Consider the following 15,640-nt stretch of genomic DNA (forward strand, 5'->3'; position numbering starts at 1 on the left):
TTCCTTAGTTTTCTTTAGATCAAAGCTATGATCAGTTTTGTATTTATATAGATTTAGATTCTGATATAAGACATTTATAAACAGAATAGAAGAGGCTTACACTTTTTACTCCTCTGATAGAGGGAGTTATGTGTTACCCTTAAAAAAGAGTGTTGCTTTTATACTGACTGTTCAGGCATTGCTAAGTCTCTTGTCTCTTGGGTTAATAAGGTTCAACAAACTGATGGCTTTTGTACAAGATACTATACAAATGAAACCCATACAGGTCCACTATTACAGGCTGGAAGTAGGGGACTCTGAAACCTCTGTCATCAAGACTGATGAGGATTAACCCCTAACTTACGCGCTAAGCCGGATAGTCAGTGACGGGTAAGAGAGCATACCGAGACCCTTGCCCCTAAAAGAAGGGAGGCCTCACCATCCTAAGACAGGAGCTCAACCAATGGCTGTTGAGTATCCAAGGACGGGAAAGGGAGGCTGAGGTCCTTTGTTCCAACCTAGGACAGGCACGGTTTCCGTCGGTTTCCGTAAGTTTTCCCAGCCTTCCCTTTTGAAAAAAATTTAAAAAGGGGGACCTGTTGGGAGCAGACTTTAGCAGAAAGCGGCTAGATCAACTTTGCAGCCATCTGGAACCATATACCCTGACGAAAGATTTGGTTTTCAATAGCCTACAACAGCTGAAGCACACTCTGATATCCCACATATTTTGTGTTGCTGTTTACTGCCCCCAGCTGCAAGGTGCACGTGGTAGTCACGCCTGCAAGGCATGCAGTTCACGTGCTGTCCACATGCTATCTACACCATACATGCCTGTAAGGCACACGTGCTATCCACACCTGCAAAGCATTGCAGTGCACGTGCTGTCCACGCTATAGACGCCTGTAAGGCTTACGTCATATCAACACCTGCAAGGCACGTGGTATCCACGCGCCTACAAGGCACGTGGCAAAAGCCTATAAATAGCTCAGAATTCCCTTCAATAAAAGAGACTTGATCAGAATCTCTGTCTTGTCTCCATTCTTCGCGTCTCTTCCCCTTTATCCCCTCCCTCTCCCTCTCCCTCTCCCTCTCTCTCTCTCTCTCTCTCTCTCTCTCTCTCTCTCTCTCTCTCTCTCTCGCTAGACCCTGACCGGAACGGGCAGTAAGGGCTGCAACAATGCCTTGTGAGAAGGTGATAGGTTAATGGACATAAGCCCTTGAATGTCAGTATTTGGGCAGCATACACCTTTTTGTAAAAGTCTGTTTCCATTTGATTAATGGCATAATGACATTAGTGTTCTATTACTATGAAGAGACACCATAACCTAGGTAACTCTTATTTTTAAAAATAGCATTTAATTGGGGCTTGTTTACAGTTTCAGAGGTTTACTCCATTATCAGTATAGCAGAATGCATGGAAGCACACAGGCAGACAGTCCTGGAGAAGGAGCCAGGGGTTTCACAATGCGATCTGCAGACAGCAGGAAAAGCCAGTCACTAGCCCTGGCTTGAGCTTCTGAAATCCTAAGGCCCACCTCCAGTGACACTCTTCCTCTAACAAGGACACAACTACTCTGACAGGGCCATACCTCCTGATCCATTCAAACAGTGCCACTCCCTGGTGACAAAGTATTCAAATCTATGAGCCTATGGGTACCATTCTTATTCAAACCACCACAGACATCACATATATTAGCAATATTCTGCTCTCAAAATGAGTTGTCTCACCTATAGCTGCATGCCATAAAAGGTTTTGTCTCACCTGGCCAGTTCTTTAATTAAGTTAGCAATGCGTCTTTTGTCTTCAAGACATAAATCTTTCAATGATGCACTCTTCATTCCTCTCTTGCAGAAATTCTAGAATAAAAAATATCTCTGGTTACTGTTACTAAAAACAATTTTTAACTACATTTTAGAAATTTATCAAATTAAAACATGGAAAGCAAAATTTCTTAGAAATTACTCATCTGGTTGATTACTATCCACATTTTTCATTTAAACCTACTGTGAATTTCAGACATGCTATGGAACTGATAACAAACTAGACAACATTATGGAATTTATAGAAAACGCACACAGACAGAACTAGAGGATATGCCTGCTGATGACTAGAGACCACTTAAACCTTCCCCTAGTGAACGTGACGGTGGCAGGTGTCTGGAAGACACTGTAGCCTCAGGAATGTTTAAGATACACAAAGGCTAGCTAGGAGACACTGTTGTCAAGTTTTTGTTTGTTTGTTTGTTTGTTTTTTGTTTTTTTGTGGTTTTTTTTTGTTTTTTGTTTTTTTTTTTCTTTTGTTTTTCGAGACAGGGTTTCTCTGTGTTGTCCTGGTTGTCCTGGTTGTCCTGGAACTCACTCTGTAGACCAGGCTGGCCTCTGCCTCCCAAGTGCTGGGATTAAAGGCATGCGCCACCACCACCCAGCCTGTTGTCAAGTTTTTAAAAATCAAAAATCTGAAGGGCCAGATCTAAGAATAACTGGAATTTTCCTGCAGTGTTTTCACATGCGAAGAATACGATACGTACGTTTTACCTGTTACCCATCTCATTTTCAGAGCAGTGCAATTAGGCAGACCCTGCTCCTGTTCTTCATCAAGAGTACACAGTTTGGCCACAATTATAGCAGCTAAATAAGAGAATGGGGTATGAACATAGATTCCAGGCTATATCCTTAAACATTATGCTTTTTTTCTTTTTCTTTCTTTTTTTGTAGTAGTAGTAGAGTGGGTTCTCTCCAGTGCTGTAACAATTCCAGACAGGTCTTTAAAACCATCCAATTCAAGGAGTCACAAGAGAACCGTAGTCAACACAGAAAAGGAACATTTGGTCTTAATTCTAGCCTTTGGGCAAAGGCCAAAGTGACTTAACATAACCTTTCACCTAGCCCAAGCAAGGAAAGAGCCTTAAAATGAATCCTGGAAATAGATAAGGTAGAAAAGGGAAAGAGAAAAAAGAAAGTGAATTTGGATTTTGGTATGATCAATTTAAGACACCTTTACAGACATCCTTGTGGAAACATCTGGAAAAACAGAAAGGGAAGTCTGTCTTTCCCATTAGAGAAACATAAAGATTCAGAACTCTGTAGTAAACAGTACTACATGGGTGACTTAGGTTGTTATTACTTCCTTCATATATTTCCCATGCTTAAAATTTTTCTATGATATGTAAACATCAAGATAAAACACTAGTTTTTTTTAAACTCATTTAAAATAAAAGATGTTGGAATTCTTTAAATTTTTAAATATTATTTAAATCTAAGTTAAATTTAAATTGTCATTTAAAAAAGACAAGAGAATCAGAAGCATATAATACTATAGGCAAAAATTTAAAGTTGACTATAAAGTCAATGTTAAAGACTGACAAAGTCAAACTGGGGAGTTGAAGGCACTGGCCTTGGCAACAGAAGAAACTGATGACAGAAGCATCGAAGACAGGTGCAGGGAGTAAATGACCAAACAAACTCTGGCACATAGGCCACAATCTTAGCAGCCATTTTATTATTGTTGTTTGTTTTCAGGGTAGCCTCAGATTCTCTGAGCTTCTGATCCTTCCACCTCTGCCTGCACAGGCCTGGGATTATAGACAAATACTAACTATCACACTCAGTTATGGGGTGCTAGGGATTGAACACACAGGGTTTCCTTCGTGCTGGTAGACAAGCACTCCGACCTCCTAAGCCACCTCCCCAGCCAGCCACTGTGTTTAACAGCAAAACCTGAAAACACAAAGGCCTCTCACTAGACAGCAGCACAACTTGGCATCTTTTTGTACTCGTATTGCCCATTTTTTGTCTCACTGCTGCTGTTCACCCTGAAGCTCATCCTTTCATGTCCAGTACTGCAACACTGACTTAGGACTTTTGGGACCCCAGCTCTCCTTTGGCATCTGGCACTCTGATAACTGCTACAGAAAGAACTAGATAGAGACCAAGGTTATAAGAAAGAAAAAGAACATAACCCTTGTCTGCTTCCTGGTGCCTTCAGTGCCACTAGAGTCTGTTACTCTCACAAAGACAACTGGCTCCAGTTTATAATTATAGAACTTAGCCTCTAATAGGCAGACAGCAAAGCCAGTCAGGGGGTACCCTGTCACAGAAGTCCAAGCTTCAAATTTAAGCACATGCCCCAACATTCTAACTCTTACTACTTCAAACCTGTTCTTGTTCATCCAGCCCTGGAAAATGGTGGCTGTGTTTTACAGTTAATACCTCACAATACCCTACTGTTTCCTTTTCACTTTTCCAGTACCTATTTAACAACTTTTTAAAAGAGAGAGTTTCTCTATGTAGCCCTGGCTGTCACAGAACTTGCTCTATAGACCAGGCTGGCCTCTAACTCAAAAGATTGGCCTGCCTCTGCCTCCCAAGTGCTGGGATTAAAGGAGTGCACCACCAGAAGATATGTGTGATGGTTTCACCTTGCATGTATGTTTAAGCACTACATGCCTGCAGTGCCCACAGAGGTCAGAAGATAGCATCAAATCCCCCAGAGCTGGAGTTAAACGTGGTTGTGAGTTACCATGTAGGTGCTGAGATATGAACCTGCGTCTTCTGAAAAAGCAAGGGCTCTGAAAGGCTGACCCACCTCTTTAGTCAAAAGGACTGAATAAGTGCTGACATGTTAGTTAAAAGAAACGTAAAAATTACTATATACAGCATTAAGAATTCTCATGAATACACTAAGAAAAAAAATTAGTCCTATTATACATATTGTATGAGTATTTATATAAAATTCCAAACATATAAAACTAAACATTGCTTAAAAATAAAAATACATCAGTCTGTATAGGACAGGGTTTTGAAAACTATAGCTGAAAGCTATATTTAGCTCACTATATACATTTGTAAATGAAAATGTATTAAAAACAAAACAACAATAAAACCCCATGAAGTTCATTATTCAACTAACTGACCATGAAGCTCATGAAGAAGGAAGACCAAGTCCTTCTTGAAAGGAGTGACAGACTGCTCAAGAGAGCAAATATGGTGACAAAGTATGGGACAGAAAGTCAAGGAGGGGCCATCGGGAGACCACTCTACCTTGATATCCGTCCCATGTGCAGTCACCAAAGATAGGCGCCGATATGGATGTCAGGAAGTGTATGCTGCCAGGAGCCTGATGCAGCTGTCTCCCCGAAGGTCTGCCGGAGTCTGACATATCCAGAGGCAGATGCTCACAGCAACCCATTGATCTGATCAAGGGTTCCCAATGAAGAAGTTAGAGGACTGAAGGAGCTGAAAGGGTTGGTGGCCCCAACAGTGCCAGCCAACCAGCGCTCCCCAGGGTTTAAATCACCAGCCTGGGAGCACAAAGAGAGGCACCCATGACTTCAGCTATATACTTAGGGGAAGATGGCCTTGTCAGGCATGGGTGGGAGAGGAGATCCTTGGTCCCATGAAGGCTGAACACCGAGTGGGGAGGAATTCGAGGGTGGGGAGGGGGGAGGGGGGTGTAGGTGGGGGCACACCCTTGTGGAGGCAGGAGGGGGGATGGAATAGGGGGTTCCTGGGTGGTGGGGGAAATGGGGTAAGGGGATAAAATCTGAAATGTAAACATAACATCCAATAAAAAATATGGAAAAAAAAAAGACTTCCTAAGATGCTTTCCATGCCAAAGGGGTGAAGCTGTGTAACTGAGATGGATGTTTTTCATCTCAAGCCAGAGAGCAAGGCAACAAGTGGATTCTACTTGAAGTCTGAACTATGACCTTGAAGGGTGTGCTGAATAAACCCTTCCCTCCCCAAGTTGCTGTGGTCAGAGTTTTATCACGGACTAGAACTAGACACTGTGCACATGAAACACTGGCTGCTAAAGCAGTGTAACTAGCTATGCTTCTCATTTATACCTTCTGGGGCACAATGTGCTTTTGCCAGCATCAACCAATAGCAAGCACTGAAACCTGCCATTCTATCCCAAATGCCATCCAAAAGGACAACTGTTCTGGGTTCACCACCAAACCCCCTTCACCACTCCACAAGCACCAGTAAAAGATGAAAAATGTCTCCACAATTATACATGAGAAATTCTGAAACACTTTCTGTAAACAGTCGGTAGTAAACATCTGGGGTATTTTGGGCTTTGTCAGATGATAGTCACTAAAGCAACTCTGATTTTACAAACCTGTCACAGTACAGACAGTACCTCAAAAAATGAGAATACCTGGGAAGAAGGATAAAATCATTCACAAAACAAACAGTTGTGTAGCTGTTTCCTCCAAAATGAAGTCCTATTCCTCGGGGAAGGAAGAGGCCTAAGACATAGGCTGCTAGAGAAACTTCCAAGGCTCAGAAAGTTGTATCACTCCCTCAGATTCTAAAATCAGGGCACAGTTTGAGGAGAGGGTTGCTGCTTGCAAGTTGAACAGGAGGCAACTTTTCTGAATTGTCATCCATAGTGGGGTAATATTTTGGTGATGTAGCTCCCTTGAAGTCACCCAAGCTCTTTGTAAGTAATCCCAGTAAATTCAATGATTTACCAAGCTAGCCTGGGGTGAAAACAGTTTTAGAGTCCTGTCTAGGATAAACACCAGATTGATCAGTTCTCCCCAGAAAAAGCCACACAGCATAAGTGGAAGGAAGATCCTGCCCATGAGGCATGAACTGAACTACAAACACTAGTGCCAACATAGACTGAGAAAAAAAAAATCTTAGCAAGTATAGCATTATAATAAAGTGATTTTTACTTTGAAATATATTGGTTAAAGACACAGACAGAAAAACACACATGCCAAAGGAATGTGTGAGCACCATTATGAAGACAAAGAGGGAGCCAAAACCAACACTGGCCTACAGAAGTAAGAACTGTTGCCAGGGAGGCAGTTCAGTGGATAGACTACTGGCTCTGTATGAGTTAGGATGCCCAGTCACGGAAAAGCCAGGTAGGAGGCAGAAATAGAGGATCCCTCTAGAAAACTGGTGAACTAGCCAGATTTGGTCATCTCAGGGTTCAACATGATATCCTGCCTCAATAAATGAAGTAGAAAGAAACTGAGGACAGAGCTGGTGTCAAGTTCAGGCCTCCATATACATCAATATGCATACGTGAACAGGCACAACACACATATGTTATAAAAGGATGAAAAAAAGAAAGAAAATAACTGGAGATTTGCTTCAATCCCAGAAACTGTGGGTGGGGTAGGGAGCAGATGCAAGGAAGTCATGAGCTCAAGGCCAGACTCAGTTACATAGGAAAGTCAAGAAGGCATACTTGGTATATAGGACAACCTGGCTCATAAAAATTTTTGTTTTGTTTTTCTAAAACAGAACAAAACAATAGAATTTTTTAAAAATAACATTATTTTCTAAGTGAAAGGCATAATAATTCAGGTTGATTTTCTACATACAAACTTCATTCTAATATAAAAGTATCAGCCATCAACAAATAAATTTCTAAGAATAAAAACATATGGAATACCTAACCATAAAAACTGAATTTGACTTACCAATCAATGCCCCCAAAAAAGTAAAATGTAAAATTTAAATATTTCAAGAACTAGTAAGATAATTCATTTTCTTGGCTAAGGCTTAAAGCATGTCTCTCTTTTTTGGAGCAAAACTCTTGCAAAGTGATATTTTATACTGATACTTGGCAGTATCAGTGATCATAAGTGGTTTTTTTTTTAGTTCCTAGAGACACAAAAAGAGCCTCCCTGGAAGGTCTTTGTGTCTTTACGGAGCAGTATATAAAACTACCAGCTAGGGAGAGGCTCCGTCAGTAAAGTGCCTTCACTCAAGCATGAGAACCTGAGTTCAAATGAGGACATAGGAGCATTTACTGTAACTGTAACACTAGACAGCTGCATCCCCAGAGCCAGACCAGGGAAGCTCTGGATTCAGTAAGAGACTTGTGTTACAAATAAAAGGCCCCCACAGAAACAAGCAAAACAAAGTGGAGTGACAGAAGTAGAGGAAGATAACCCATGACCCCACTCCACACACACATGCAACGTGTATACACACAAAAACCAGAACAAAGAAGAACATTACTGACCTGTTCCGCTACTGAATCTCCTGCACCTTTAAAAGACTCCATGGAGACGGAAGCATCAGTCACCCTAGAAGCCTTAACTGTAACATCAACTTTTGGATTTAACAACTTGAGTCTTGATCTTGTATTTCCTTCTGTGGAGATTCCTAAAAATGTTTACAAGACTTCAGAATTCGATCTTATTAGTTTTTTCAATTTAAAACGCGAGTGTGTGTGTGTGTGTGTGTGTGTGTGTGTGTGTGTGTGTGTGACAAGAAGGTTAAAGAAATAATTCAATAATTCAGTTAGGTGCTATGGACATTTGTAAGTCACATGAAAAGCAGTAACTACAACATACTGAGATAACACTGAGGAAATCATAGGCTTCTTACCTACAGTATCTTCAGCGATTCCACTTGACTACTCTTCCAACTGAACAATCAATAAGCACAGTATCTTGTAAGTAACCAGAATTAATTTTTTTATATTTTCTTTTGAGATAGGAAATGTACATTTTTAACAAGAATCTCTTCTCTTTAGTAAATGGGCACTTTATAAACCATACATGCTGACTTGCCCAGCCAGACCCTATGATGAGTCACTATTCAAGGTCTCAAGAGGATCTAGTCAAATATTTTAAAACATTTGCTTTTTAAATTTGGTTTTTGAAAATTCTTTATGTTCAAATGACTTCTTCCATGTCCAACTGCACATGAAAGGTTGTCCCAATGTTTAATTTTCTCCTAACACTTAAGAAACAAGGGAGGCTTCAAGAACTTTAGCCATCTTACCTGGAACATAAACCACTGATTGTTCTTCATCAGAAACTGGGAAGATAACATAAAGGAAAGTACTATCCACAGAATGTAATATCCACAGGCTGTCCTTGTTCTATATACTAAGCTATCTACTTCGACCTTACAATTTAGACTTTACTTCTTACAACCTAGAAAATGAAAACGGAATGAACATTTTACAGAGCAGTTCCCAGATCTTTCCCCCACACTTGTTCCCAAACAAAATACCTTCATGATATGCACTCTACTGCTTTGCTGCTTTCCTCTTACAAACCATGCATAAGGCATGAAAAACAAATCATTCTAAAATAGACATTAGCTCTGAAGGTCAAACATTTTAGGGCAAGTCAGTCATACAAACACAAAGGAATATTTACTCTTCTGTAATACATTTATGAAATGTCCCAAGAAGACCTACTATAGAGCCATTAGAAAAATCTAGTACAAAAAAAAGAAAAATTTTCAATTTCAAAAGGAGAAATTCAGAAAAGATAGATGAATAAACAAACAAACATACATTTTTCTGTTGCAAATGTATACACATACACACATACACACATCTATAGTCAATATGATGGTTAGTTCCAAAGTCAGTATCACAGAGAAGGCCCCAATGATGTTCTATGGGCTACTAAAAGAACCAAACATAGTAAATAGGGAAAACAGAAAGAGTAGTTGGGGGCAGTAGGAGAAACTATTACTATATATGGCATTATAATTTAGTAATAAAGTAAATAAATAAATTCTTTAGCTCTGAATCAATCCTAGTGATAGAATCTTTTTTCCAAGAATTACTAACTGAAATTGCCTAGCAATATGCTGGGCTTGGTGATATAAGCCTCTGATTCTAGCTGCTGGGGAGGCTGAGGCAGAAGGAGCTCAAGACCTGCCTAGACTACAGAATGAGTTCAAGGCCAGTCTTAGTTAAGACCCTGTCTCCAAAGAGGAAAAGATGGGGGGGTGTGAGTGGGGTAAGAGCTGGGGCTGTAGAAGTCTTACCTGGAATGACCAAGGCGCTAAGATCTATCACCCACAGTAACAGAAAAGTAAGAATTCTCACACAACACCTATCTGAGCTACTAGGTGGTTTCTAACAGCTTTCTGCAGAACCTGTGCTATCCATCACAAGTTTAAGACTTTGGTTATAGGCTAGGTATGGTGGTTACAGGCCTAAAAATCTCAGTACTTAGAGGATGAAAAAGAAGATCAAGAGATCCACTACATGAAACCCTGTCTCAAATAAATAAATGAATAGCCAATTTCCTCAAAGAGTAGATAGAGCTTTGACAGCTCTGGAGAATTGCAATTACTACTTCAAAGAAGTTAGCTCTGAATTCATCATTTCAAAAATAGCTCTATGAAATAAAATGGTGTGGTCTCCTGAACCTCTTTTACTTTATATCCTTAGTCTAACACAGAGACTTTATACATAGTGGGCATTCAATAAATGTTTGATGTTTGAAATGTACTTGAAGAAAAAAAACAGAAAAAATTAATCCAAGACAATGGTTCAAAATATGCTCTAGACAGCAGTGTTTTTAATTAGGAGATAAATGCAGGGTGCCCTCCAAGGATGTCCTGCAAACAGGTTATCTTTTCTAGATCACTCACAAAGAAGCCTGGAAGAGAAGAGCCAGAATGAAAGTGGGAACCCTACTGGGCTTCAGAAGCATTAGTGCCAGAACATGGCAGTTAAGCCAGGAGCCAGACAGACACTCTGCTTTCTAGTGTCTCCTGCTACAAGCGTGTACACACATACACGCACAGGCACACTGTTTTTCCCCTTTTCTCCCAAGGAATCTCCCAAGATTCCCAAGGTGATCACCTTCTTTTCACTTCTGAATTTTTGGCAGATCCTCCTTCCAGTAATGTCCCTCACTGGGTCTCTCGTTCTTGCTGCCTCACTTTGGGAGCCAAAAATGTTATGGCCTGAACTGCCCCATGCTTGGGGGTCAAAAATGTTGAGAACTGAGCTGGCCCTCATTTGGGTGCCAAAATGTCTCGGACTGCTCTGTCAAAAGCCTTGGGGGTTAAACTGTTAGAGCCCATACTGCCCAAAGCTGCTCGGTCCATGGGTAGGGGTTCAGCAAGAGAGAGTGAGGACTTACATGAAGAATGGAGACCAGACAGAGTGTGATTCAATCCCGTTTATTCTTCAGTCTCTCTTCTTCTCTTCAAGTCCCTAGTTCCAAGTCCCTAGTGCCTCCAAGTTCCAAGTTACTTCTTCCAAGTTACAAGTGTCTAATGTCTAATTCCAAGATCTTTCTCCAACTGCAAAGTGCCTAATAACTAATAATCATTTCTTCTGTCTGCCTCACGCCTTTTATATGTCTCACTTCTAAGCCACACCTTTAAGTCATGCTCTTAGGTCTTCTCTCTAAATCTGATCTCTAAGTCACGCCCTTAAGTCACACACCTTTAAGTCTCACACACCCAAGGGAAAATCCTGGGTATCTAAAACAAGATGTTATCAGAGTGTGCTCAGCTGTTGTAGGTTATTGTAAACAAGCCTCTTGTCAGGGTTTATGGCTCAAAATGGCTGCAAGAATGATAGCCACCATCTGTTGGCTCCCCACAGATATGCTAGTGTTTTCAATCCTTTTCTCCTTAATCAACCTTTTTTTTTCTATTTAGTTTTCCTATTAGCATCTAAAGATGTACTACTATCTACTTTTTTCAAGAAAGTAAAATAAATCCCTTAGCCCTGCATCCCCTGTTACTACACTTCTTCCCCCTTTACAGCCTAACTTCTCTTGAGAGGCTTTCCATTGTTTCCACTTCCTCTCCTAATTAGTCATGAACCTATCCCAACCAAGCCTCGATTCTATCAACTCAGCAAAACTATTTCTAATACCCCAATATTGGTGAAACTATCAGTTAATTCATAGGCTTCTTTGCATTGATCAATGAATAGCATTTGATATAAATGACTATTCACCAAAATTTGTTTGCTTAGTTTCAATTATAGAGCACTCACAATTTTCCTATGCCTTTTATAACAATTCTTACTCCTTCCCCTTCAACTTTTCTGGCCTAGCCATTCCTTGTCACTTAAAGAGTCTCAGGACCCCTGATTTGGAGTGTTTTCTTTCCTTATTCTATTGGGGGGTCTTATTTAGTGAGACTGATTTCTCCCAAATTAATCTTTAGTTCAAGCCTATCTGCTAAAATTAATGCTGACATACATAAAAGATACCTGAGAACTAAAGTCCTTAAGTTCATCTCAAAGTTGGCTCCTCATATAGCCTTTCCCATACTCCTAGCTGCTCAAGCCAACACCAAATCAGTCTTGGAGAACTAAAGTCCTTAAGTTCATCTCAAAGTTGGCTCCTCATATAGCCTTTCCCATACTCCTAGCTGCTCAAGCCAACACCAAATCAGTCTTGACTTTTATATCTCACATTCAGAAACTTCTGATGGCATAACCTTCAACATATACCAACAGCCCAACAACTTCTGACCAACGTGACATAAACCCAAATCATCTTTTCTATACTATCATCGCCTCCTACCTGCCCTCTCTTGTTCCCACAAAAATTCCTCAACATTCTACTTTTTAACAGATGTCAGGATGAACATTTTAAAACTCTGTGTTATTTACAATGAAAATTCTGTATTCAGACTGAAAATACAAGGATTTACAAGACCTACAATGTGCAGGCTCTGATCCTTCCAACCTACCCCTCTTCTCAATTCTTATGTTCCACTTCACTACTGGTGTCTTACTCAGGGTTTCTATTGCTGCACAAATATCATGACCAAGAAGCAAGTTGGGGAGGAAAGGATTTATTCAGCTTACACTTCCATATTGCTGTTCATCACCAAAGGAAGGACGGACTGGAACTCAAGCAGGTCAGGAAGAGAGAGCTGATGAAGAGGCTGTGGAGAGTGCTACTTACTGGCTTGCCTCCTCTGGCTTGCTCAGCTTGCTTTCTTATAGAACCCAGGACTACCAGCCTACAGATGGCACCACCCACAATGGGCCCTCCCACCCTTGATCACTAATTGAGAAAATGCTTTACAGCTGGATCTCATGGAGGCATTCCCTCAAGGGAGGCTCCTTTATCTGTGATAACTCCAGCTGTGTCAACTTGACACACAAATCGAGCCAATCCAACTAGCATTCTTTAATTTGTCAGTGATGGCATAAACTCCTGTGTTAGAGCCTTTTCATCTATGATTTTCTCAGCTAAACAGCTTTCTCAAAATCTTCAGACTTAATCATTATCTTTAAGCCTTTGGTCATACATCACTGTTTGACTGAGGCCTTCACTGGCTAACAACATAAATACTTAAAACTGCACAATTCTCTCCAAATGTGCCCCTCTTCCCACTCTTTGGCCTTTATTTTTCTGTGCAGCACCTAGGATTAGTAGATACATGCATTTCATTTATCCATAACCTTATCTCTCTAAAATGTTAACACAAAAAATGATGATTTTCAACCTGTATATTCAATTTGTATGCATTCCCAAACAAAGGAATACCTAGTTTATATTAAGCCATCCACAAGGGGATAAAACTGATACTTATTTTTGTGAAGTATGATCCCAACAACTCTAATTACTAATTTCAACAAACAGTTTAAAAAATAGCATTAGAAGTTGTCTCTTCCAACACATATAACAATTACTTTGTTTCATTAAGAACTCAAATACTTAACTTATATAGAATGTCCCAACAAAGGTATATATTTTCTAGAAAGATCAAAAGGACAACAGGTATATCAAGTTGATATTGGACCTACATCACACCTTATTCCTCTATTTCTTTAGTTAGAAGTACTTCGTCAAGAACTACAAGTCATAGAACATTTTTGATGATGATAACACTTTACATCCCCAGAAGGAAAGTAATTTCTGGGAGCTGGGGCAGAAATGGAATAGAGGAAGCAACAAGTGAAAGAAATAAGCTAAGTATGGCTTACTGTTCTCTAACCCTCGAAACAGTGAATCATTTGCCAGCAACACAGGTATATGCTATTACTATTTACCAGAAAGGCTTTCAGATACATTTGTTTTACATCAGTGTAACGTCTTCATCTATTTTTATTTAAAAACTCAATGGCAGAAATGACAATTATTGCAATGTTTTGGACCACTCCTTTGTAGTCTAAAACTTAATATTATTATTAATATTGTTAATCCAGCAAGTACACATTAGTAACCAAATTTAAAAACGTAGAAAGAGTATCCACTTCTAACACTACTATGAACTTTGTGGATTAATAAAGGAATAAATTCATAACCATAAGATTATGATTTACTAGATGATTTAAACCATAAAACGCAGTTTGCTATTCTCATTATTCATACATAAAATGCCAAAACATTGTGTCAGATAGCACTGCCAAACCAAACAACTTTTTTTTTAAACAACCAGGAGATACAAACAACTTTTTTTTAAAGGTGATGATCGGTCACTGATTATCTGCTCTCATATGGTAGAAACTGACAAATCTCTCAATCACATTTATTTAATTGTTTAAGTGAAGCAATGAAAAATCTTTTACCCAATAATATACAAAGAATACCAGATCATGGCACATACTATTTGTCTTTTTTCCTAGGGAAATTTTACCATGGAGTGGTCTGAGAAATGATCATCAATGGGACAGAAAGAAATCAAGATCCAAAGACCAAATTGTTTATAAGTAACAATTTTTTCAACAAATAGCAACAATGTAATTTAACATAGTTATATGCCCTATGGAAATATAGAATGAAAGTATCAGAGGCTGAATGTTAATTGGTCATTAGATGGAAAGCCTTGGAGGGGGGGAAGGAGATACCAATAACTTTCCAATTCCTTTCTTACATCTGAATTTCTATAGAACATAATTACCACATTTCCCCATACAATTCCAATTTCTCATCATTACTGGATAGTTGGAAATGCTTTTACACTTTACAGTAGCTATTTAGTATATAGAAAACATAAAAGATAGGGACTATATTATCTCTTCTGTAACAAATGTTAAGTGTTACGACTACATAAATGTGCAGAAGTCAACTACAACAAAAGCAAAGGTTTGGACCACACACTGTTAATTTGTTCAGTCCCAGGAAAACAAATGTTACCTCCTCCGTTCTATGTTAGAAAAATACCATTAGCTGTTATAAGCAAATAACTCTGGTTCCTACGGAAAACAGTGATCCCAATTTCCCAACTTTCTAATTCAGTACAATGGTCCTAATGCACATATTTGCTTCTTGACTCTAATAGGTAAAGGGGGGAAAAAAAAGATTTGCTTTGAGAGTGCTTTGGTATGCTCTCTTCCACAGTACATGTCGGTAATTTCATTTGCTTCTCACCCATCAGAGACAAGCGATAATTCTGTTTAGGGAGCGCACAACTCTAAACACTCAGCAGCACAGAATGCAAAAGTATTCCTCCCCGCACACATGAAACTCTAACCTAAGTAACTCAATAAAAGAAACGGGTAATACAATTTTCTAAGTTTCCCTGGGAGCTAAGTAGAATAGAATGTCCAGAATGATTCTGCCAAAGGTAACAGTAATGCCTAAAACAATGTCATCACCACTCCTAGCAAACCAATCGGCCTCTTTGCAGGCACTCAGAAACACTGATTACATTTCCTCTCCGGAGTAATGCCCCTACAGCAAGGAAGTATATAACCCAGACGAAAGTTTAGGATGCAACAGCTAACCTAATCCTAGAATTGAACCACTGTGAAATCTTGTCAGTTAGTGAACTGGGAATTCTAATTACTGCGCGGCTAGAAAGCTTCACAGCTTCCTGAACGAAAACAATCTCCAAACTTCAATTTCCATCAGGGGTGACCCACAATCTAGTAAGTCAACACTGCTCCCAGGCATTTCCTATCTTATTCCCTAACTAGCTCCAGCACAACTCGTCCCAATGACGCCTACATCTC

At 39.7% G+C, this 15,640-nt stretch overlaps 1 protein-coding gene across 4 annotated transcripts in view; it reads right to left on the bottom strand.

Moving 5' to 3' along the window:
* The window catches only part of Kiaa1328 (KIAA1328 ortholog), a 262,182-nt gene that overhangs the window by 245,752 nt on the left and 790 nt on the right, over positions 1-15,640 (bottom strand). For 2 of the 4 annotated variants that reach the window (XM_034517966.2, XM_034517964.2), the window contains exons 2-4: positions 8,737-8,772; positions 7,970-8,112; positions 1,742-1,836 (exon numbers count right to left, since the gene is read on the bottom strand). In XM_034517966.2, the coding sequence (XP_034373857.2) occupies positions 1,742-1,836; positions 7,970-8,112; positions 8,737-8,772 (274 nt within the window). Of the gene's footprint in view, positions 1-1,741; positions 1,837-7,969; positions 8,113-8,337; positions 8,378-8,736; positions 8,773-15,640 lie in introns of all 4 variants that reach the window. The other 2 variants (XM_076912877.1, XM_076912878.1) reach the window with 2 other exon arrangements.

The sequence above is a fragment of the Arvicanthis niloticus genome, chromosome 14 (assembly GCF_011762505.2).
Source record: "Arvicanthis niloticus isolate mArvNil1 chromosome 14, mArvNil1.pat.X, whole genome shotgun sequence".
NCBI lineage: Eukaryota > Metazoa > Chordata > Mammalia > Rodentia > Muridae > Arvicanthis > Arvicanthis niloticus.